General features: G+C 35.3%; 1 protein-coding gene across 4 annotated transcripts in view; it reads right to left on the bottom strand.

Annotated features, from left to right (window-relative positions):
* Positions 1–24,200, bottom strand: part of snama (something that sticks like glue) — a 70,185-nt gene that overhangs the window by 38,617 nt on the left and 7,368 nt on the right. For 3 of the 4 annotated variants that reach the window (XM_072534127.1, XM_072534135.1, XM_072534151.1), the window contains 8 exons: positions 24,055–24,163; positions 23,873–23,984; positions 17,070–17,184; positions 16,613–16,731; positions 14,645–14,779; positions 14,314–14,526; positions 13,674–13,808; positions 9,176–9,412 (listed from right to left, as the gene is read on the bottom strand). In XM_072534127.1, coding sequence (XP_072390228.1) covers positions 9,176–9,412; positions 13,674–13,808; positions 14,314–14,526; positions 14,645–14,779; positions 16,613–16,731; positions 17,070–17,184; positions 23,873–23,984; positions 24,055–24,163 — 1,175 coding nt within the window. The remainder of the gene's footprint in view (positions 1–9,175; positions 9,413–13,673; positions 13,809–14,313; positions 14,527–14,644; positions 14,780–16,612; positions 16,732–17,069; positions 17,185–23,872; positions 23,985–24,054; positions 24,164–24,200) is intronic. The other variant, XM_072534143.1, reaches the window with a different exon arrangement.

Below are 24,200 nucleotides of genomic sequence, written 5' to 3'. Positions count from 1 at the left end.
TTGGAACGCCACAATACAACATTGGAGACCTTACAAAGGTAGACAACCAAGAGGAAGACCACAGATGGTATAAAAAAAACAGCCGGAACAAATTGGAAGTATGTTGCTCAGAATAGAGATCGTAGAGAAGTTGTGAGAGGCCCATGTTCAAAAATGAACGATAACAGGTTAAAAAGAAGAAGGCTTACAATATGACGTTAATAAATATGGTCCGAAATATGCAAAAGGCATGCGGCGTTTAGATATATAAACAAAGCAAACATACATAGCAAAAATAATAAACTTTATTAATACTTTTGAAATAATGATATTGCGAACACAATTGAAGGCGACAATGGTATGTGGAGAATGGTATACACCTTATAAACATAGATAATAACAGAACACCTATTAGAAAACCCAAGGAAGCGGTGGATAGACGAAGTGAGAACCGATGCTAAAGAGTTATTAAGGGTGGATAAAGATAGGTGGAGGAGAGTAGTCAAGGAAAGGGATGCTTGGAGGCGGATGCTGGGGAGCCAGGGCTAAGCTGTAAAAAGAAGACTCTATGCAGGATGTGGATCTCAGCGCTAGAAAATACGAAATATCTCCACAAACGCAGCGAAATCTCCAAAAATGATTCGGTCCAACCTAAATAATTTGAAATGAAGACGAAGGCCATCAGAGATCGACCACAACAATATTTGGTGCTGCATCATCACAAATGTCGTCGTACCGCAATGGGATGTGATAAAGCAACACAAAATTATTCTTTCTAAGTGAACTCAAATCGTTATTCACAACAGTTAAAAACGGATTCCAGTATTTTAGCGGTCTTAGAACACGTGTCGCGCTGAAAAAATCGTACAATACCGTATACGATTTGCACGTTTGTAATTGCGATAAACAATGTATCATTACAAAACACTTATCGATACGAAAAACGATTAACTAGAACCGACTAAAATAACTTCCTGTCGAACTTAAATCGACAATAAATCTTCGATTATAAGACGAGAAAAAGTACAAAAAACAGAAAATGAATTCATACTCTAAAGTTCAAACACTTTATTCTTTAATATAAAAATAAATAAAAATCACAATATGTATATAAAAATATATAATATACGTTTAATCACAGTTTTCGAAGTCTCTCAGAGAGAAAAATCACAGTAAAATCACAGTCTTGTTATTTCTCATAAATATATACAAAATATGTATTTCGTTTTTATCTTTTTTTAGAAATATCCTTTTTTAGGAATATTGCATACTCAATATTTATTACATAACATCTTAAGTTAACTGTTGTATTAGATTTAAAAGAATAAAATAACCAGAAATATTACAAAAATGGAAAGTTTTTGAAATTATGTACACATTTTATTATATATTGTCATTCAAATATTACTTTATTTCGATATTTCAATTAAACAACTTTCCAAAGGAAACTTATATGTAAAAAGAATGTTATACGTTAAAGACAATCTGTTTTATATTTTGACATGTGTCAAACAAACAGTTACGACAAAAACAAAAAGTAAGATTCCCAAAATAGTGACCCGCAAATCTATCCACGGGATATTTTGCCAGTACCTAAGTCTAATAATTATATTGAGGAGGGTGACTCACTCTCATAAACGAAATATGACACCGTGAACTATTGAAGAATTTTGTTAGTAGCTGTTCTGTTTTAAAAGGATTGTCAATGGCTACCTTTTAACGTATTGTGCGCGAAGAAAACTGACCTGATGTTTGAAAACCTCCAAACACAAATCAATGCGGACGAAAACTTATTAAGTTGGATGAAACTCAAAAAAATATCCTCCGCAGAACTGTACCTACATTCGTTTTTCTTTAAAAATGGGACTCATTATAAAAAAGAAATAGGCAAAATCGATAATTTTCCTAAAATGAGCCGCGAATCATTACATGATCTTAATTTTCAATATATAAAATGCTAACAGAATTCCAATTTAACCGATAAGGAAAAATTAATATCGTGATGATGTAATGATCTATATTCTATTCGGGAATATCGCGAGACAAAAAGAAATATTTATTAAGCGGAGAACACATCTAAGCGACCACGATGGCAATGGCGATCTCGGTTTCTGTAGAAAGCGAACACATCGGACCGATAGCGACCTGCGATTTCATTAGTATAAATAATACAGTTGAAAATATAGTGTATTAAATGTACAATTTACAAGAAAAAGAAGCAATGCTTGTTGCAGTATTGTTGAACGAAAATCAATTCAATCGAATTCGAAGGTATGTTACATAATTAATTCGGATAAAAAAAGAAATTTAAAATGCTCATTAGTTCTATTTTTTTCCATTTTGCAGAAAAAATAAGAGTTGTTTGGATACATGACATTAACCTGAGGCAGGCAACAATGAGAGTTTCATAAATTGTACACAGAACTTTGCAGAGATAAGAACCATTTCTATACATATTTTAGAATGAATTTTGAAAGTTTCGGTGATATTTTAGATCGGATAAAAAATGCCATCACCAAACAACAAATTCTGGATAGAATAGTTCGAACAATATACCATACTTTTTGCAATTTCAGTAAGTTTTTCCATATCCATTTTTATTTGCATCGACGCAACCAGCTATGAATGTGAACTGTTAACTCATATCACCGCGATTTGCCGTCAGATCTTTGCACACATTCCTTTGATCGCTAGCAGGTCGCGACAAGTATGTGCTGCTTCACTTGTTTGTTTGAGACGAGCCAAATCGCGGTCGCCATCGTGTCGTGATCGCGTAGATGTGTTTTCCGCTTTACCTGAACGAGACTTACAGTCTGTCCCAAACCCTTCTTTCAGTGCGTCACTAATTTTGACATAATATAGGATTTTAAGAATGTCGAGAATTATTGCATGTCATTTTAGTTAAATTTGACAGATGCGGGATCGTAATCCCTCTTTATCTAATTGAAAATAATTTAATAATTTTAATATTAGTCTTTGTTCTTTCTCGATATATCTCGGCATATTTAAAATATTTTTATGAAAATAAATACAAATTTTCACTGTAAAATGTCTGATAATACTAACCTGGAATGACAATTAATCAGTTGACGTTGTGCAAGTACTGTCATAGCACACTACCACCTATTTAATTTTAATTTTATCTATGAGTACTGTCAAGATCGAGACCTTCTGCGTCAAATTATATTTATGCGCATCATTGATTGGATATCTATTTAGCGTATTCTAAACTCCAACCAATTATACATCCGTAAGTAGAATTAGCTTAACGATAAATAATTTGCTAAGTTCTATATATAATAATCACAGACTCACGTTTTTTTGTATCACTTCTAGCTTAATGTGTTAGAGAGAATTCGATCAACTATGACGCACTGAAAGAAGGGTTTGGGACGAACTATATGCTTAATACCGGACATACACGTGACAAAATTTGGTAATTTAAAACAGTACCAAATGTTTGGCAAGCTGTTGTTAAAGATTTGTCGAGAGAATTTACAGGTAAGGACCAGCGTCTAATTGTCGCCCATATCGGCAGCAACAATGATTTTCTGCAAAATGGCGCATTGTTTTTACATCGAAGAAAACCGGTAACTATCATGAAGACATATCTTCATACTGTTGATTCAATTTTAAATTCAACTGAAGTAAATTCGGCTCAAATTACGAGATATGTGGTCCGGAAGAATTGGGAGAAGGCTGTTGCCGGGTAATAAAAATGAATTAAACATTCTATTAAATTTTAAATAATAGAATCAGGTAATAATTTAATAGAATAATAATTAATATAGAAAAGACAAATACGATTTTATTTCACTAGTTCCTCTACAAATCGTTTATAAGTATTTCGTCTTTACAAGACTCATCAGAGCGACTGGGCAAAAACCCTTAACATGAAATCAAATCTTTTCCTTCAAAGGAAGTAATAATAAAATAACTTCATACAGAAGTATACGGCGACATCGGAGAATAAAACGGAAAGTAGAAATTAAAAGATTTCTAGGTGTTCAAAACCAAAATTCAGATTTTTTCCTAAATATGTGCCTTCTAAAATTTTCAAACTAAGCAGGCGATGGATGGAACGACATAGGGGAATCTAAAATTGCGTTCCACGACATATCGGTTCATCTAGGCAAGAACCTTTCGTGAATTGGTTTCTTATACTCAGTAAACGACGTATTTTATTTGCATCTCGTATAATTAGTTGATCAAGTTACATTTATAAGTCACCCTTCCCAATTTCTTGTCAAGATATTAAATGGACAAACGTGTACTAGTTTCCACTTTGCCAGTGGCGTACTGTTTTACAGGAATGTGTATTCAAAGCAAAGAAAATCAAAATTTTTTGGTTTTTCGTTTTTTAATAAAAAAGTTTACGGTTTTTTTTTGTAAAATAATTGAAAACCACTTAGTTCGTCTACATAACCACATTTAAAAGGTGTAAACATTAAAAAAAATTAAATTTCTGCTTCATTTTGACAAAACTTGACTTGGTCTTTACAATTCTAGATGTGATCTCTGTTGTCATGTCCCATTGACTGTGAATTATCACAACCAATGAGACATAGGAAACAAATATGTAGGTACAAAAAACAACTGAAAAAGCAGCTAAAAGAAGTGAAGCATCGACTATTTTTGCAAAAACAAAAAAATGATTACTTTTAGGAGATATAACAGATGAACAAAATGTAGACAACATAAAAAAAAACAATAGCAACACAACGAATAAAGGAACAAACCAAAAAGAAATATTACCATACCAAACAGAAGTAAAAGAAGTAATAAATGAATTAGAAAATAATAAATAAACAAGATAAGGAAAATGGTCGGTAGATATATTGAAAGGATAAATAGGATATATTGTAAAACTAGAGATAGTTGAGGCACGTATTTCAGATGTAAAAGGAAAAGAAATTCTTAAAAATATAGCAAGCGGGAAAAAGAGGGAAATATAAGAAAAAGATACACTCTATTATTATCGTAACTGCCCTATATTGATTTTTCTGCTATGGTCTTTGCAAGTTAGGCTGAGATAAAATATTGCTTATATTTTGAATAATTTAAACTCTCATTAGAAGCTGCAGCAACTCCTCTTTTTCGATCTCGAGTTATTTCAACACCCCTAACAGTAATTTCTAGTTGTTTTCAGAATATATTATCATATTTGAATTATCAAAAAACAGGAATAAGTATAAATAATTTTTTTTATGTTTAATACAGTATTAAAATATCGTTCGCTCATAAAATGACAGATCCTTATTCGAATATTGGCACAATCCGATAGGTTAGGGACTGGATGGGGTTCAATGCCAACCAATAAAATTTGGATATACAATATAAATATGCTTTTTGAATTATATGAATATTAATTAATTAAAGAGAGTTTTTAACTACATGGTATAAAGCCAACTCCTGTGAATTATATATACACATCGGTTTAGAACGTCTTTCGACGTTGTCCGATACCTAAACACCATCTCTTCCTATCTTCGCAGTCGTTTGTTGTTAAATTTCTTTCGCTCATGGACTTGTTTACGCCGTGTTGCCATTCTAATCTGGGTCTTCCTCTTTTCCGTCGACCTATCGGTTGCCATTCTATTACTTTTTTGGGGAGTCTTGATGCTGGCATCCGTTGAACATGCCCATACCACCTTAATTGTTTCTTCTCTATATCTTGAGTTATATTTCCTTCTATTCCCATACGTTGTTTTATTACATCATTTCTGATTCGGTCTCGTCTGGAAATACCTAAAGATCTTCTCATTGCATCCATCTCTACTGCTTCTATTCGCTTTTTGTTCTTTTCACTAATTCTCCATGTTTCAGCGCCATAAAGAAGAGTAGTTTTAATCATGGTCTCATATATATTAAATTTCCTTCCTTTCGTTATCTCTTTACTCCACAGTATACCATTGAGACATCCTAAGACTTTCTTTGCTTGAGTGATTCGTTTTTCTATTTCCCGTGTATCAGTCCCTGTATTGTCAAAGGCAACACCCAAGTAGTCATAGCTCTGACAGCAGGAAATATGTTGTCCGTTTTCGAGGTCTATGTTATCTGACTCGTTTCCAATACAAAGATATTTGGTTTTTGTTGTATTGACATTCATTCCCCAGTCGTTATATTCTTCTATCAGTTTTCTTAACATGTACTGCATGTCTTCCCTGTCGGTCGCTAGCACTACCTGGTCATCAGCAAACTGGAGTGTATATATACATTCATTGCTAAGCTCTATATCCATCCTATGTACCTTTCTTTTCCATCTTTCCAATGCCGCTGCAACATATATCTTGAATAAGGTTGGTGAGATACAGCATCCCTGTCGCAAGCCTTTTGTAACCAGGAATTCTTCCGTTAGATATTTTCCTGTTTTTATCTGTGCCTTTGAGTCTCTATATAGTTCTTGTACAGCATTTATCAATGTGTGGTTGATGTTAGATCTTTTCAACCTTGTCCACAGTTTTGTTAAGGGGATGTTGTCATATGCTTTTTGCAGGTCTACAAAAGTAATATGAGTTTCTAGATTCTTAGCCGATCTTTTTTCTATTATTTGTTTAAGACAAAATACGTTATCGGTGCACGATCTTCCTGCACGGAACCCGCTTTGTTCTTCCTCTTCATTGTGCTTATATTCTTCCTCGATCATATTTCTCAAAATTCGTCCATACAGTCTGCTCAGGGTGCTGGTTACCGATATGCCTCTATAATTATTACAATTCCTTTTGTCCCCCTTTTTGTGTATTGAGGACATGTATGCCGTTCTCCATTGTTCTGGTACTGGGTGTCCATTTAGACACTGATTGATCACATAAGTTAATATTTCAAATAGTTTAATACCTCCTGTGAATTATCCCTTTTTAATTATATGAATATATCGTGACAATGCAATATGTTGGTTTTCTTTAAGAAATAGTCACAGACTATATACAGAGTATATTGGAAATTATTATCCTTCTTACCATTGTTCGTTTGATGAACATTTACAGACTCGTACATCGAAAAGAGAAAGTCTGTAAAAATACGCGGAGAACGTAATCATAATGAAGTGTTCACGCAATTTGCAAGTAAACCTTCCATACTTAGGTACTTCTTTAGGTACCATATGAGTTCCTCCTAACGTTAGCAATTACTTTGGCGAATTGTTCCCGGTCTTCAGCTAATCGGAATAGTTGTTCAGCACTGCGTATTCCGGTTTAATCGTGAATGTTCTTGAGCCATGACATCTGCTTCCTTCCATTTCCTCGATTTTACCTTTCACGATAAATTGAAGGATTCTGTACCGGTCTCCTCCAAGAACATACCCCAGGTATGAATTTTTTTTATTTTAATAGTTTTCAATAACTCACACGAACGGCATTTACCCTATTTAATGCAACTTCATTGGTCTGCATCGCTGTACAGGGCATTCGGAGCATTCTTATATGCAATCACATCTCAAACGGCTCTAGACGATTGACCGTATCAGACTTCAGAGTACAAGTCTCGGTGACATGTAACAAGTAATCCCAGGGAAGAGTTTTGCACGGAGAGTTGCACCTTAAACCGTCTTAAGACCGCTGGGTACTCCCAACAATAACTAAAGGTGTAATCTTTGATTGCACCCTTCTCGGAGTGGCCCTGTTAAAACTAAACCCAGTGGATCTAGATTGGAGATAGTCGGTAAAAAATCCCCATGCCAAACCGTGAGACACCGTGGGGAAGGCTATAAAGCACTATGGTGACAGTGTCGCAAACGGTTATTTTGGGGCAACAGGTCGCATTCCATCGTATTTAGACCTTACTCTCGCAAGCGGGGCTCTGAGACTGTCTTTCCATAGCTACTCGTTGGACCAATATGGACAAACAAAAGAAAGAAAAAAAAAAAAACTTAGGACCAAATGGTTTTCGAAGCCAAAAGGCCAAGGATTTCTAAAACCAAAATCGCTGTTCCCTAAGCCAGAGGATAGGAAACTGCTAGAGAAAATCCGAACGCCGAAAAACAAGGAAATTCTAAAGAAATATCCCAAACCGAACGGCAAGGAACCACAAAGTCTGTCAGTGTAACAGCGTTCGAACACGTTGATCGAATGATCACAGACGTAGAGATAACGGATGAAGGCATCTATAAAGTTAAAATCAGTAAATTGGTGAAATAAGGTTAAGATTACATACAAGCCAAAAGATCTGTAATCAAGGCCAATTTCATCAACGCCTATGGAACGACAAAAAAATGTTGCAAAAGCCATTAGAGGCCACGACAAAACAAAAACAAACTCTGAAGGCCAAAGGTTCAAAAAGACAAACGGAAGCACACCACCCGAAAGCCAACACAAACGAAAAGGCCAAAATTCGAGGCTGTGACCGAGCGAAACTGCTGTTTCTCTTAGAATTGCGGCAGCAATAACAGGATTTACAGAAGCCGAGATGGATGTGGATAAGCCAAAAGCAGCCCAAAAAGCCATCTTGGCGAGAGGAAAAGAAAAAGTAGAGGATAGGGAGGAGATTGATAGAGGATTGAAATAAGAGCGTGGAGTGAGAAAATAAGCGAGGAGATAGAGGAAAGGGAGAAGTGAGAAGTAGTGAGGAGGGAGGTGTAGAGGGAGGAAACAGAGGAAGCAGAGAAGCGAAAAAAGAGATATAGAGGGAGGGAGGAAAAGAAAAATAAGAAAATATAGAGAAGAAATATTAAAGAAGGGTGAAAGAACGAGCAAAGAGAGAGTGTGGTAGAAAAGAGAAGGAGGGGACGAGGGAGAGGGAAGGAAAAAGGAGTTGCGAGAGAAGAGAAAGAAGGGAAATATGAGACAACAAAAGAGGAGAAAAAAGAAAGAGTGTTGGAAAGAAGATATAAAGGAAGCGAAAGAAACACATGGGAATTTTAGGTAAAGGAGGGGAGAAAGGGACAGAGAAAATATTGGCTCATAAAATTGATTAGAACAAAAGAAATATTCCAGATTATCAATTAGTGCTATTAATAAAGAAATCAAAATTGTAATTTACAAGTTTTCTTTTAGTATTTATATATTTCTAACTTATACTTGTTATCCACATTTTACAAAAAATCTTCTGACAAATATTGACAATTAGAAACGAAAAATCTTTTTCATATTTATAAATTGTCCAACTTTCAACATTCTTTTTACACACAAATTCCCGTTTCGTTCTGTTTATCTTTGTATCCGATAACAACTCGTTTACAAGCATTAAATAATGACAGTACCTGTTATTCTGGTGGTAGTTCTGCTGCGGTCCCGACGAATAATAGTTATCGCCAGTTCTCTGTTGGCCCCATTGCCCCTGCTGCCCTCTACTAACGTTCTTATCCTCGAATCTGTCATAGTATCTATCGCGTTCTCTCGACTGGCGCCGGTCTCGATCTCTGTTCCGCATCCTATCTCTGCGGTCGTTTCGATCGAATTCTCTGTCGTCCTCGTACTCTCTGTCTCGGTTGCGAGGCCTGAAACAATAAAAAAAATACATATAATCAAGTTAAATTGTAAAGTATGACGAAAATATTGTTTCGTATAATGCATAATGTGCACCCTCTCGGTTCATTAGTAACTCATCCTGAAATTCTATATCGAAAATCATTACTCTGAAGTAAACAAAGATACAACTAAGTAGAAGCACAACAAGGTAGTATAGTTTACCCTTTGCCTACAACCTGTCTTCATCTGCAGTAACCTAAATTTCCTTCTTTGATAATGACAACATTATAACTCGACTTAATTTAATGAACAGAACGTACATAAAAGATAACAAATAAATCAAAATATTTGACCATTATTAAATGAGCTTTCTCTGAAGAGCAAAAGCCATTAGAACACTTAATAGACACAAAAGTGAAGACGTTAAGAAGAGAACTTAATATGTGCTTGATATATGGGAAAATAAAAAAATAACAAAATGGAAACAACAAAAGCAGACTGAATGTAAAAAGACTCACTAAACAAACACAAAAATTACAAGCTAAAAGAACGTCCCTTGAAAAGATGGAGCGCAAGAACGGGCAAGAAATTCTTAAATCTTGAAATGAAGAAGAAAAAGGACTAGACTACGATCAGAACAAACAGACACTACGTCATATGAACGTTAAGAAACTCGTTGCGAAGTGACAATGTATGTATATTGAAAAGCACTGTTAAGTGATAAGTGACTCGTGTAGAAATGTATGTCAGTATATTATAAATACCAATATACGGAGGATTAACTGAAAAATAAAACAAGACAATTGAATTATGCTACTTTTCATGAAGAATTAAATCACTAGAGTAGTACAGCTGTCTCGACTAGACAATGTTCTTAGAGCATTCCTAATAGTATGCGCAATTGACCAGTGCTCTTGCTCAATAGTGGGGTTATTGCAAATTCAAACAACATTTACCTAGAGATTTTATCTCGTTTAACATTCAAAATGTATCAACTTCTTATGAATCGGTTCGGCCGATGTAAAAGCAGTAAAGTAAATGATGGAAACTTACTATTAAGTATTTATTAAAAAATCCTTTTCAGAATAAATATTCCACCTTTAGTGCTGCTACTAGATATACATCTTTAAAGCCACTAAATATAAGGGTGAAAACTCTTTAATGTTATTTAATCGGTGTTAGATTTACGTTGTTGCTGATAATATTATGTTTTAAACATATTTACTTCATGGCAACGAAAACTCTCAACCTAAACGGACTTTATGTAGCAATTCATCAAACTGGTATACAGCCGACTACAAGAAATTAACCTGTTCTAGATTTTATAATTAGTGTTATTCCAATTAATCACAAACAATCAGAAAACACAGTCATTCATTATATTCTGTTTTTTATTCCTCTGAAATAGTTTTGATTACTCCTTTCCTTTTAGATTCATGTACAGCAATTGTTTTGTTTTGAAATAAAACAAAGACCATTGCAATTCCCAAACCGGCAATCCAAATTATAAGCCACGAAACTATCGCCCCATAGACCTACTCAGCATGGTATACAAACTATTAGAAAAGCTTCTTCTTCTTCAGGTTCCTTCTCCTATCGGAGGTTGGAAATCATCATCGCTATTTTAATTTTATTGGCCGCGCTTGGCCTACTGGGATCTAGACGCACTTTACTGAACTACCAAAACGACATTTCCAAGTATGATGCTGTATAAAATTTAATTCGTAAATGACGAGATATCTCACATCCATGCTCTAATTATACACTGAAACGAACTAATAACCGGATGCAAGAATTATATAAAAACCAAACTCAAAACAAACACTACAGCTATACAATGCCAAATAATCACTAAGTGCGTTAACAAACATGTTGCAAAGAAAAGACAGTTTTATCAATATAATTTTGATAAAAATCAAAAAAATGTTGCTATTATATACAATAAGTGTTTCATATTCAAGTCGATTCAAGATGAATATACATAACTGGGTCAAAATGTCAAGGTAAGCAAAGAAAATCAGACTAACGAAATAAGCAAACGTGTAAAAATGGGATGGACAGCATTCGAAAGACTCTCATACGTACTTAAAAATAAAAATATACCACAAAGACTGCGAACCAAAGTGGTTAATTCCTGTATCCTACCTGTACTTACATATGGAGCTCAAACCTGGACATTCACTAAAATAAACATGGAGAAGATCAGAAAAACTCAGAGAGCTATGGAACGACAGATGCTGGGTATCTCACTCAAAGACCACAAAACCAATGAAGACATTCGTAATAGAACAAAAGTAAAAGATGCTGTCGAACAGGCAGCTAAATTGAAATGGAAATGGGCTGGACATAACGAACGTCTTTAGAATGGTCGATGGAATAAAGAAATCGGGAATTGGCGGCAATATGAAGCCAAAAGACCACGAGGAAGACCGCAAATGCGATGGAGCGACGATATTAAAAGAACTGCAGAATCAATGTAGAAACGTCTTACAAATAACAGAGATGAATGGCGAGAATTAGGAGAGGCTTATATTCGGCAATCCGAATAGAGAGGGCCTAAAAAATATATTCAAGCTAGTCGAGAAGTAGGACACTGAATAGTCTTTGGATCCTTATAATCACTTCTCGATTTCTACAGAAAACTTGAAAATTAATAATAAAACAATCAATCTTTGTAATGGTACATCGGGTTTAGATATGTTAACACCGCGGTATTTGATCGAGCACAGCACCAAAACAACAGAGTTAAGATTACTCGAAAATCCTCGCTATAATATTCAAAAGCTCTGGTAAAAGAATCTGAAGTAATCGCCGCCTACCATTCTATGGAGAACTAGGTCGATTTTCCCTCCAACCTCACAGTTTGACTGGGGCGGTACATCTATAAAATGATAACGCAACAGTCCAAAGGCCACCTGACCGAGAAAAGAAACCTCGCGTAGAACAAAAGGGCAAAAGCTGGCTTGATCATCATATTTAGCAAGGGACTGCGAAAACAGTAGTGGAAGTTAAAGGATAAGGATTAGGCTAAAATCCGCAATACTACAGTGCTAGAAAAATTTGAGGAAAAAATACAGTAATGATTGAAGGGAAGCCAACAGTAAAGATATGGTACAAATGGGAGAGAAGATGATAGAAGAAATCATCTGGTAAAGGGGCTCTTAGGGACAAAGAAACTTAATGATGAACCGATGAAGTGCAAGAGAAGGTTAGGAAGAAGAAAGTAAGATGAAAGCTCTAAAAGAGACAAAGATAAGGATACATAAAAGGTAGCAAAGCGCTCCTACTAAGGAAAGATCATCTACACAACTGTATGAAGAGTTGGAAACACCCGAGGGGGTGAAGAGCTTATACAGCATTGCTAAAGCAAGGACAAGTCATCAAAGAATTTGACTCACGTACGACAGATTAAGAGCGCAGATGAAGGAGTGTTAAAATCCGACGTTGAAATAAAGCAAAGATACTATGAGTACTTTGGTAAGTTGCTAAATGAAAGAATGTAATACCGGGGATATCAAGAGCTGAGGTTGTCAAGGCTTTAAATACGATGAAGAATGGAAGGCAGTAGGATCTGATGAAATACCTGTGGAAGTTTGGAAGGCTCTAGGAAAGGGATTGATGTGCCAAATGATGAATAAGATATATGAGGAAGAAAGGATGTCCAATGCATGAAAGGAGGGCGTGATGGTATCACTGTATCAAAATACAGGGGACATTCAGGATTGTAACATCTATAGAGGCATAAAGTTAATAGTCTTGATATCCAAAATGTGACAAGACTTCACCACGGGCTCCCACATAGAGTCGTCTACATTTTAGAAACCCTCCTGCTGTGACTCCGTTCCATCTTCAGTTACCTATAGACTTGAGGCTGATTTTTGTCTACAACAATTGGTGTTTTATTTCTAAATGTAAGAACAGTTAGTCTTTATAGGACTAGCTGCAACCAACCACGCAAATCCATACCAAATGCGCATACGAGGCAAGAACGGAGATGAAGACTCCTTTTGGCGACGAGACGACACTAAACCTTTGCCCATAGAGGGTATATTGCCCGATGAATTGCTTGGTGACGTTCATTCATTGACCCCTATCGGAAGAGTGCTACATATGTTTTGAAGAGAGGTATAATTATATGAAAGCGCTACGAAAATGTTAGTTTCAGAGAGCTATGCGCATTTTAAAGATATATTTATACTATTAATACTTACGCATACATTTGAAAGATTCTGTACAATTCTATATAAGATATACATAATATATCAAACATCTACACATGCATAAACTAACCTTGGAGGTGATCTTACGGGCGACCTATATCTAGAACCTCTTCGAGGAGGTATAGGGGCCGGGGAACGCCTCGCAGGTGACAATTGCCTGTGCGGCGAACCTCCCATACTTCTCGAAAACGACCTCGATCGAGACCTACAATCGCAAGAGGAAATATTTAAAAACAAAACGCTTTTGTGCCACATGAAATACATTTATTAAAATTCAATTCATTGGGAAATTCAAATTCTAAAAAATCGTAAAATGTGTCAAGTAAAGCCGAGACAGTTGTAAAAATATTTGATGGTTGGACTGGAACGTGCCATAACTAGAGTTACTTTTGATATATGAACAGTAGATCATATTTTTAAATGAGAGAAAAAAACAAGGAAGATATTTAATAGTGATTTACTCAAACCAGACTGTTTGTTGCAGCAATTTCCACTAGATTAACTAAAGCAGATATGAAGATGTTCTAAAAGCCAATAATAAAGAAGCTGGGCATTCAAAATTGATCGTTAAGTCACCGATCAATAAAAATTTGACACAACCAAATCGTTATACATCAAAAAGTGACTTTAAGAAAGAACCTGAGGTCAAAATAAACAATTTGGAACGTTCAATCAAATTTGGCAATAAAAAAAAACGATTAATAACTTACCGACTTAATGAGAACGATCTGGATCGACTCCTCGATCTTCTAACCGCCCTAGGCGACCGACTTCTTCGCCTCACGGGCGATCTACTGAAACTCCTGCTACGACTACGACTCCGACTATAACTACGTCTAAAGCCTCTCTGCTTGGCACGACGTTTCTGCTCGTCTTTCTCTCTCAAAAGTCTGTTAAAAGCTGCCAACGGGTCGTCTATTACTCTGGAATATTAAAAAATATTTTTATATATAAATTTATCTCATATGTTCACTTCTTCGACTTCCAACGTTGTATATTCCGCTGAATTTGTGCGTAGGTTAACAAAAATATGGTACTTACCCGACCGGTGCCCTATCTAGCATTCTTCTGTTAAAATCGCGATGGTTTCTGGAACCTGGCGGGAAATTTTGGAAGTTTGGCACGCCCAGGGGAGGTCTGGACCCATCAAACATACCTCTAGGAACATTGAAAGGCCTAGAAACAATGTCAGGCGTGAAATTTACATTTTTGTAAATAGAAGTTGTGTATGACGTAAATAAACGTGTTTTATTTCGATCTTATAAAATTAACTTGGGGTTTTAACGTGTTGTCTTAATTTAGTGGCGATACTTAAATATAACAATGTATTAAGAATATATTACCAATTTAACCACGCAGTACCGACTTCAAAAAATATCCAAGGCTAACACGGCGACCTAATTTGATTTCTGAAGATTTTGACAGTTAGAACAATACAATATATGAATATACCCATGGAATTTATGTCTACACAACAAGATTACGAAGTCATGCTAAATATAATCATAAACGAGCTCGAGTTAACACAAACAGAGCTTTTGGAGAACCACATCCGGTAAGAAACGTATTTTCCGAACAGAAAATCGATTTGTTTTAAATGCAGCGAAGACTCTTACGGCCAATATAAATCACATGACAGTTACCTCTACAGTGTTCTGCAATTTCTTACTTCAATCTTGCCGTGCCAGTAACGAATGTTACTGGTACGAATGAAGCAAGTTTGTAATTTTAAGTAATAAAATTTAACCAATAACAAACCGAATCAAATAAAATATCACATTTATGGTCATCATGAATAAGAAAATGTCTAAAACCTGTATGCATCCATTGAAAAATGGCGGAAGTAGAAGTTATTTCCTTAACCAAACAAAAATTTCTTCATCATTTAGATTTTTGTAATAATCAAATAAAATTAACTTTATTTTATTACCTAAAAAAATGGAGTTATTGATGAACGGCAGTTCATTTGTATAAACGATGTGATAGTTGTAAAAGTTCGAGAATTAATATAATTCGAATGACCAATACTGAAATGACGAAAATTAATTCAGCTCGAAGGACCAATAATGAAAGCCATATTTTTGGTGCACGTAAGGATGATGTAGAAAACACAGACAGACCTTCTGTGACTGCCAACGACAAACAACTCAAAAACTGACAGATCAATCTAACATCACCAGCTCTTAAGTAAAGTGATTTTATTTGGTAATCGACACGTTTTCTTCACAAGGTCAAGAACAGACCATAAACTACGGAAGTGGTGAATGTACCGCAGTGGTGAATCTACCATAGAATCTGAATTATCTGAGAAAATCGATAAGGGACTTCGTATATCGGTAATCGGAATACATGCTTACAGCATAACGAGCTGGGAATGAATCAAAACCGGACTCGACGGTCGGAAGCGCGTTGAGCTGAACTTTACATTCAGGTTAAAGAGCATTTTGATATACCGGTCTATTAATGTTACAGCGTATTGAACTAAATGTTCTCCTGTTCCTCTTCAGAACGTCCATTGAAAACTGTTGAGTTTCTTATTGAGCCTTTTATAAAGGGAAAATAGAAGAATAGAAATAGGATACCAGAGATAACAGTACCTTCTTCTTCATCCTTCTTGTACGTAGGCTTTAAAGCCTGTTTCTTCTTCAATATTAGCCTCCTAAATTGTTCGTAGAATACCTCTCGTTAAGTCCTCGGGACTATAGATATATATGACATTTAATTTTTGGTAGTCCATTGTATTATTCATATGTTCATATGTATTATTCTTTCCGAGCATATACGAGTACGAAAATTTATGCCAAGAAGAAAAGAACAACCATCAATCGCAAAAGAACACTTCTGCAATGGCAACAAAGTCTACAATAGATACTCTAGACTTCGATATTAACCACAAAAGCGATAAAGAGCGAGTATCAACGTTACAAAACTTTAAAACCTATATACGTATATGAAAAACACATTTATCATAGTCATAAAAGCATCTTATATCAAAATAGTTCAACTTACCCTGGCGGCATAAAAGCTGGCCCTCCTGCAGCCGGAGGAAATCGATAATTGCCGCCGGGTGGAAAAGTACCAATCGCCGGCGGCTGTCCGACGGGATAATTTCCAGGTACTGGCGGTACCTAAAAAATATTTAGTTTATATACTTTTTCCTATCCACATGTTCTTCTCTATTTCATAAGAACTAATACAAAATGCATTGCGGCAACATTGCAGTATAAACTTATGTAACACTTTATAAAAATAACAGTCTTCGTAAAATCTGATCAGGAAATGTAACATTTGTACGTTACGAAAGTATTTTTGTCGAGTTATTGGACTAAATTAAGTATATTATACCAAATTACATATCGAATAGAATAGTTCTGATTATAACACAACAAAGAATCTGAATTGCTTTGTAAATTATATTTTGTAGACTGTATAGTCTTCAGTACAAAATTTATAAGGTCGCACTTACCTGAAGTGATGGCAATTGTGTTGTATTTCCGTATGTTGTCGGGGGATAGCTATTCGCGCCTGCTGGAGCGACTGGTTCATCAACTGTCGGAGTCCCAGATCTTTTTTCACGTGATCTAAAACGAAAATATGGTAAATATATCTATCAAAAGATTTCAGAATAAGGTTTGTATACTTCATGAGTTATATTACGATGTAAAATCATGGGCATTAAAGAAAAGGGAAGATTATTTTCCTAGAGAAGGGCACAAAGATTGGAAACGGACAGGGTGTCTCTAACACCGTCCAAGTGTAGCTGAATAAATATTTCGGCTGGGTACAAGTAATTAGGTATAATTACTTCAGATTATTCCTTCGACTTTTGGTGTATTTCCATTAAGCGGCGGTTCTTTTTATTGTATGGATTTAAGTAAACTAGTTCTTACTCGGTAGAAATGTATTGCAATTATAAACAGTATATTTTTAAATTGTTCGATAAATTATACAATTACCATTTATTTGCTCTCTGCTTTTGTATAAGAAACATTATAACTTACAACTATCAATAGGTGATCGGATGATTCACGTCTGGTGTGGCTGCTTCGGACGGCAGTTGAAACGTAAGAGAGAGATTTTTGTGTGCAATATTTCGCAGTCAAATTTTGTTGCAGCGAGGGGTAAGACGCAGGAACGCTGTTGCAAGTTTGGATTAAGTTCTAACAAAGATATTGAACACAATACATACATAGAAGGTAGAGGATAATTTGTCTATTCCAAGTATATTGGTACCATCTGTGTGTATAAATTCGAAGTCGTGGAATTCTATTGGCAGCTAATAAAATAAGCACACTCGATGTAATTTCAAGCAATGACGTAACATATTATTTAATGAAGTAAGTATTCTAATCAGACTTCTTCTTCATGTACCATGTCCTTTCAGAACGTTGGTTACCATCATAGCTATCTTAATTTTATTCACTGCCACCCTAAATAGCATACTTGTATCAACACCATACCAATCTCGCAAGTTCTTCAACCATGAGGTTCTTCTTCGTCTTGGACTGCGTTTGCCTGCTATTTTTCCTTGCATGATATTTTGTAGCAACCTATATTTGGGACCTCTCATTACATGTCCGAAATACTTCAGCTTTCTTTGCTTGATGCTTTTTATGATCTCAGTAGTCTTGCTGAGACGTTCTAGTATTGTGGAGTATCGAATCTTTTAAAATTCCACTCTCCAATTCCAATTCTCCACTCAGGAAACTTCTAAAATTCTTCTATAGCACCACATTTCGAAAGCCTCAAAGCGATTTAGATCGATTTTATTCACAGTCCAGGACTCGACACCATAAAGTAAGACCGAGAACACGTAGCAGCGAAGTAGGCGGATCCTCAATGCCAATTTTAGGTCTCTGTTACATAACACCTTGGACATCCTTCTAAAAGCCGCACTAGCCTGCTCTATCCAAGATCTAATTTCGCCGTGATTTTCTGCGTTACAATTTAATTGCTGTCCAAGGTAAACGATTTTATCAACTTGCTCAAGTTTGGTATTATTTACACATATAGACGGTTTTATATGCTGTTGTTTACTTATTACGAGTATTTTGGTTTTCCGTATGTTCAGATCCAGACCTGCCTCCCTACATCTCTCAACGACACTATCAAGTATTTTTTGCAGATCTTCTTGACTAGAAGCTAGGAGTGCGGTATCGTCCGCATATTGCAAATTATTGATGACTTCACCGTTCACAAGTATTCCTTCTTGTTTTTCAGAAAATGCTTCTCTGAAAATTCTTTCGGAGTAAGCGTTCGAACGTCTTATTGAAACATCTCTGCCATCCAAAACAATGTTTTTAGAGTTTTAGATTGGAAGTCAATAAAACAACAGTATATGTCTACAGATATATCTCGACATCTTTGAGCAAGTACATTCATTCCAAACAGTGTCTCTCTCGTTCCAAACCCATTAAGGAAACCAAACTGTGTGTCCAGGTATTTCTCGCATTTATTGTAGTGTAGTAACAAACTGATGGTTCTATAATCAGCACAGGTTTTTGCTGTCGTCTTCTTAGGTAGAGCTATAAACAGTGAATTAGATCAACCATTAGGTAGTTGATAAATTGCGTTAGGCTTTCACGGCCATCGTCTAACTTGTTAAACTGTTTGTTCGGGCTGTTAGGCCGTTGTCTTCTGAGATTAGTTCTCGACGTTTCGCCAACACTAGCAGTTGTTCTGGAGATGTTACTGCTTCGCTTGTAACCTGAAACTGACGCCGCGTTGTACTACAATAGGAGGGAATATTTATATTTCCCACTCGCCTCCCCTCCACTGGTTTCGGCTTGAAGGGGCGTGTCGTCGTTTGTAGTAGCTTTTCTTTCTTCGTGTTTGGCGGGAAGGGTGTTTGTGGATTTTAATATTGGAGACATGGATAAAAATATTAAAATCCACAAACACCCTTCCCGCCAAACACGAAGAAAGAAAAGCTACTACAAACGACGACACGCCCCTTCAAGCCGAAACCAGTGGAGGGGAGGCGAGTAGAAAATATAAATATGGTCTCAACAGTACAACGCGGCGTCAGTTTGAGCTTACAAGCGAAGCAGTAACATCTCCAGAAGATGCCAACCCCTAGTGTTGGCGAAACGTCGAGAACTAATCTCAGAAGACAACGGCCTAACTGCCCGAACACACAGTTTAACACATTAGCTAGTTGTCCGCTGGTATAAATGGTGTTGAAAAACGAAGTATAGCCTCTAAAACATTCCTATCATTTATAAGCTTGTATATATCACTTGGAATTTCATCAGAACCAGTCGCTCTGCCATCTTTTGATGATTGTATGGCTTTTATAACCTCAGAGCGTGTTATTAGTGGTCAATTTTATCCAATGGCATACTACTTACTTTAAAACATTTTTGATTACTCTTACTTACAATGAGTGAGTAAGATTCATGACATTTTGTAAGATCAATATTCAAATAAGACTCTAGCTTTGAATAATAAACCGGATACTTTTCATGAAAGACCGTTCTAAACACAATTCTATATACAAAGAAATTTTTTACAAAAAAAAAAAGATTTTGTCGTGCCAATATTTGGTGGTCAGATTAATTTAAAAACCATCTTTTCTGAAGGATGAAACCCAGTTAAAAATTCCCGTTTTCCCAAAGTTTGTTTGGGTAAGCCAACAGTTGGCACGCCGGATTCTCATTCATAGGTTGTATTTTGTATAGTTGGGTATCTCTATAGCGTTTTTCATTGCGATTAAATAAGGTCTGAGTAAATTTCCCTTAGCCCTTAGGAAACACAGAAGCGAAAGTCAAGGAATCAGTCGCAATAGCTTTGAATTGTATATGGAACGAACATATTTTCCATTAAACGGTTATTTTGGAAACGGAATTTTTTATCTTTTGTCCATTCTTCTTCTACTATCCAATCTAGATCTACTGATTTTCTTCCTGTCGCGCCAAGTGTCAGATCTGTCTTTGGGACTGTGCAACAAATAATCTTCAAATTTTTCACTATTTTTGGAATGCTTTTTGATTACCTTGGAATTTTTTCATCAGTCTTTCTGGGCATTTCGTTCACCACTTCCACGATTTCCTCGCCTGCTGGCTGGAAATCGAATGCTTCGGCGTCTTCTCCAACTTTGATAAGGACTTCATTTAATCGTTTTTTATAGAACCGCAAGAATTTTCATCTGTTGCTCGAGCTTCTAGCGTATTACTTCATCGTAAGATGTTTTGGCAGCGTTGACAAAAGTAAGCGTAAGTCTTCTTAAAATTTTTGTATTAATAACATTAATAATTTTAGAAAAACTTGGACTGATGCGTAGACCCGCCAATACTAACACTCAAAACTTGCTCCTGCTGCTTTACATAAGAGTCTGGAAAACAGCTGACTCAGCGACGAGAACTCCGTAAATTCTAGAAGGTCATCTCTGCATCGATAAAAGTGGAATAGAGAGATTTTTGGACATATCTAAGGTACAGGGCTCCAATCAGGGGTATGTGACTTACAACAATATCATAATTTGTATAATTAATTGAAGATATTTTCTCCAATAGGAATATAAATAATATAAAATCTGTATTCATCTCCAGATGGCTAATAGAATTGACGATTGAATACTTCATTTTTTTGAAGTTATACTTCTATACCCGCGCTCCACGTTGGAAATTTGTATGGGAGTGAATCTGTGAAATCATTACATATGTAAGATAATGAGTAAGAGAGAGACAGAAGTTATATTTTCTCTCTCTTCCTCTCTCGAATATAAAAATGTTCCCTTTTTATATATAATTTAATATTATATATAAAGATATATATGTTACGAGCAATGTCCGAAATTGTACAATCCTAGCATTGTACGGAAAATCTTGTCCACTTCTAGCATTGTACCCCTTTACTGTACAATCTCCGAAATGACATAATCGTCGGACTTTGTATAAAAGAATTCTATACAATGTTCGAATTTCAATAAGTAGCCATGCGTCAAAGTTTGGGAGAATATGACAGATATCTATTCAGATCGATTTTTACTATTATTCACCATTTGTTATTGAAGACAACCAAACACCAATAAGGTTATAAATCCATAATTAATTAGCGCTTCTGACTTCTGGATTGTAGGATTAAATTATTTTAAATTATCATACACATCTCTTGAAAATCTGAAATGTTTTACAAACATCTTCACTGTATTATAGTGATTAAAATGTTTCATTAACATTATCACTCTATTGCAGAACAATTTCTTCTTATTACAGTAGACTCCCTCTATAACGAGAACTGAAATGGCAGACTAATTACCTCGTTATAAGCGGATCTCGTTATATCCAATAACAATAATATTGTGCATACATATGAATATGTAGTTTTCTAAAACATTAACTTTCTATAGTGAAGCCATTCGGAGCAATATAAGATGCTAATAAATATTGTTTGAATGGCGTTTTTAAAACAAAGTTGTTTACTTTTATTGTCAATGAAATGCATTAAAACAAAAAAGAGTTGTTTACTTTTACTGTCAATGATATATGTTAAAACAAAAAATCTGTATTCTGTAAATACGTATAAAGCGTATAAAGTTATTTTGTCATTTTTGACTGCTTTAAATTGTCCAGTATTCTATCTATCATATTTTCTAAAGATGTGAAACAGTTTTATGCTTCTTCATTTGCGTTTTGTCCTTGGATAAAGTTTCTGACAACCTTTAAAACACTTTCCACATCTTGTCTATTAGGACCCATATTATTAGGTGTGAATGGTCAACCCAATACAATGACACTTGTGAATCATAAATTTTACATTTCCGACTAAGAATCATAAATTGTAAGAAGTTTATTGCGGGCGGCCCGCATTTAAAAAGGGTATTTATTTATAGCTACGGCCGGGCCAAAACGTAAAAAACACGTTTTGCAATCTTATTTTCTCTCGTTATAAGCAAATTTACCTCGCTATAAAGGGTTATAGTTCAATAGAAATTTCACGGGACATCTAATGCACCTCGTTATAAGCGAAACCTCGTAATAACCGTGTTCGTTATAAAGGGAGTATACTGTATTTATATTTTAGTTTGACACAGCATTTTATCACATTGTCCTTTCGAAAAAAAAAAAAAAACAACTCTATATATAAATAGAAAATAATATAAATATCAAATAATTAACAAGAAATGTTCGATTTATGATTTGGTGTGTCGCTTGTCAATAATAATCGATTCGAATCGATGAGCGTTTCGATAATTTTGATTTTGATCACTTCGGACATTGTACAGTTTGGGGGTACAATGCTAGAAATGTACAATAATTTTCGTACAATGCTAGGATTGTCCAATTTCGGGCTTTGCTCGTAACATATATACATACATATAATAAAATATTTATTAATATTATTATTTATGTGATATGTTTTGTATTATTTATTAAATGTTCATAATTATATTAGTCTTTTGTATTTCAAAATATTAATTTCAATAAATCACTGTATGATCCAGAACTGTCAATTTTGAAATACATTTGTGTCATGTCCTCGGTAGTATAGTAGTCAGTATCCCCGCCTGTCACGCGGGAGACCGGGGTTCGATTCCCAGTCGGGGAGGACTTTTTTATTAATATTATTACATGGTAAATTAAACATATATGCGTAAGTAGAAAAGTTATGTATATTATTGTCATTTTTAAATACTTATGAATATTGCATTTTAATTTGTATTGTATTATTATATTGAATTATGTTGCAGTGTATTGCATTGTATTTTTATATTAATAACAAAATAAACAATGGATTTTACTGCAGAGTATGTGTAAAAAAATTTTTGCATTCAACTTCCTTCATACATATATGAAAATAAAAATATACATTTTCATCAAAATATTGATTCAATCCTTCATTGTTAGTAAGTTGTTATTAATTATGGTTCTCTTTCTGCTATGTCTTACCTATAAAATTACATATGTAATTATTGTGCAGATTGACTCCCAAATAAATTTGTAACGGCGAATGCGTGTATAGAAGTGTAACTTCCACCGGCAGTCCCACTGGACTGCCACACCCGTTTTTTTTTATTCTTGAACGCCTCCAGTTCCACAATAGCAAATGCTTCTTCATCGAAAGATAATCTTCTTCGTCTCGAACAGTATTTAGAACAAAACTGAAACTTTGGTAATTTTACCGCAGCATTAAGTGTCCTTTATGTAATCAAAAATGGATTAAATAAGTAAGATCCATATGGCATTGTCATAAAAAAACATTTATCACACACGTTAGAATATTGGTTACATGTTAATCCGTTTTTATACATATAAAAAAAATTCTCACCTGGAATTACTTCGGGAACGCGACCTCACCCGTCGAGGGCTCCTTCTGGGAGACAGACTTCTGCTTGGGCTTCGGCTCCTACTTCTAGTTCTGCGCCTCACACGTGGAGGACCTAAAAATTCATCATTCTCAGTTAAGATATACAACGAACGATGCACACCCAATAAAAAAATTACACTTACGGTCTCTGGGACTCCTAGGCGAGCCGTCTTCGTATTTTCTATCGTCTCGTTTTGGCGAGACACCGGGAGGCCCTTCGGTACGTTCGTTAGTACCGTGAAAATTATCGTTCTGTAAAAAATATAAATGTTACAAGGCTAACAATCGA

The sequence above is a fragment of the Diabrotica undecimpunctata genome, chromosome 1 (genome assembly GCF_040954645.1).
Source record: "Diabrotica undecimpunctata isolate CICGRU chromosome 1, icDiaUnde3, whole genome shotgun sequence".
NCBI lineage: Eukaryota > Metazoa > Arthropoda > Insecta > Coleoptera > Chrysomelidae > Diabrotica > Diabrotica undecimpunctata.
The sequence above is the reverse complement of the archived record's forward strand: the minus strand, read 5'-3'. Positions and strand labels throughout refer to the sequence as shown.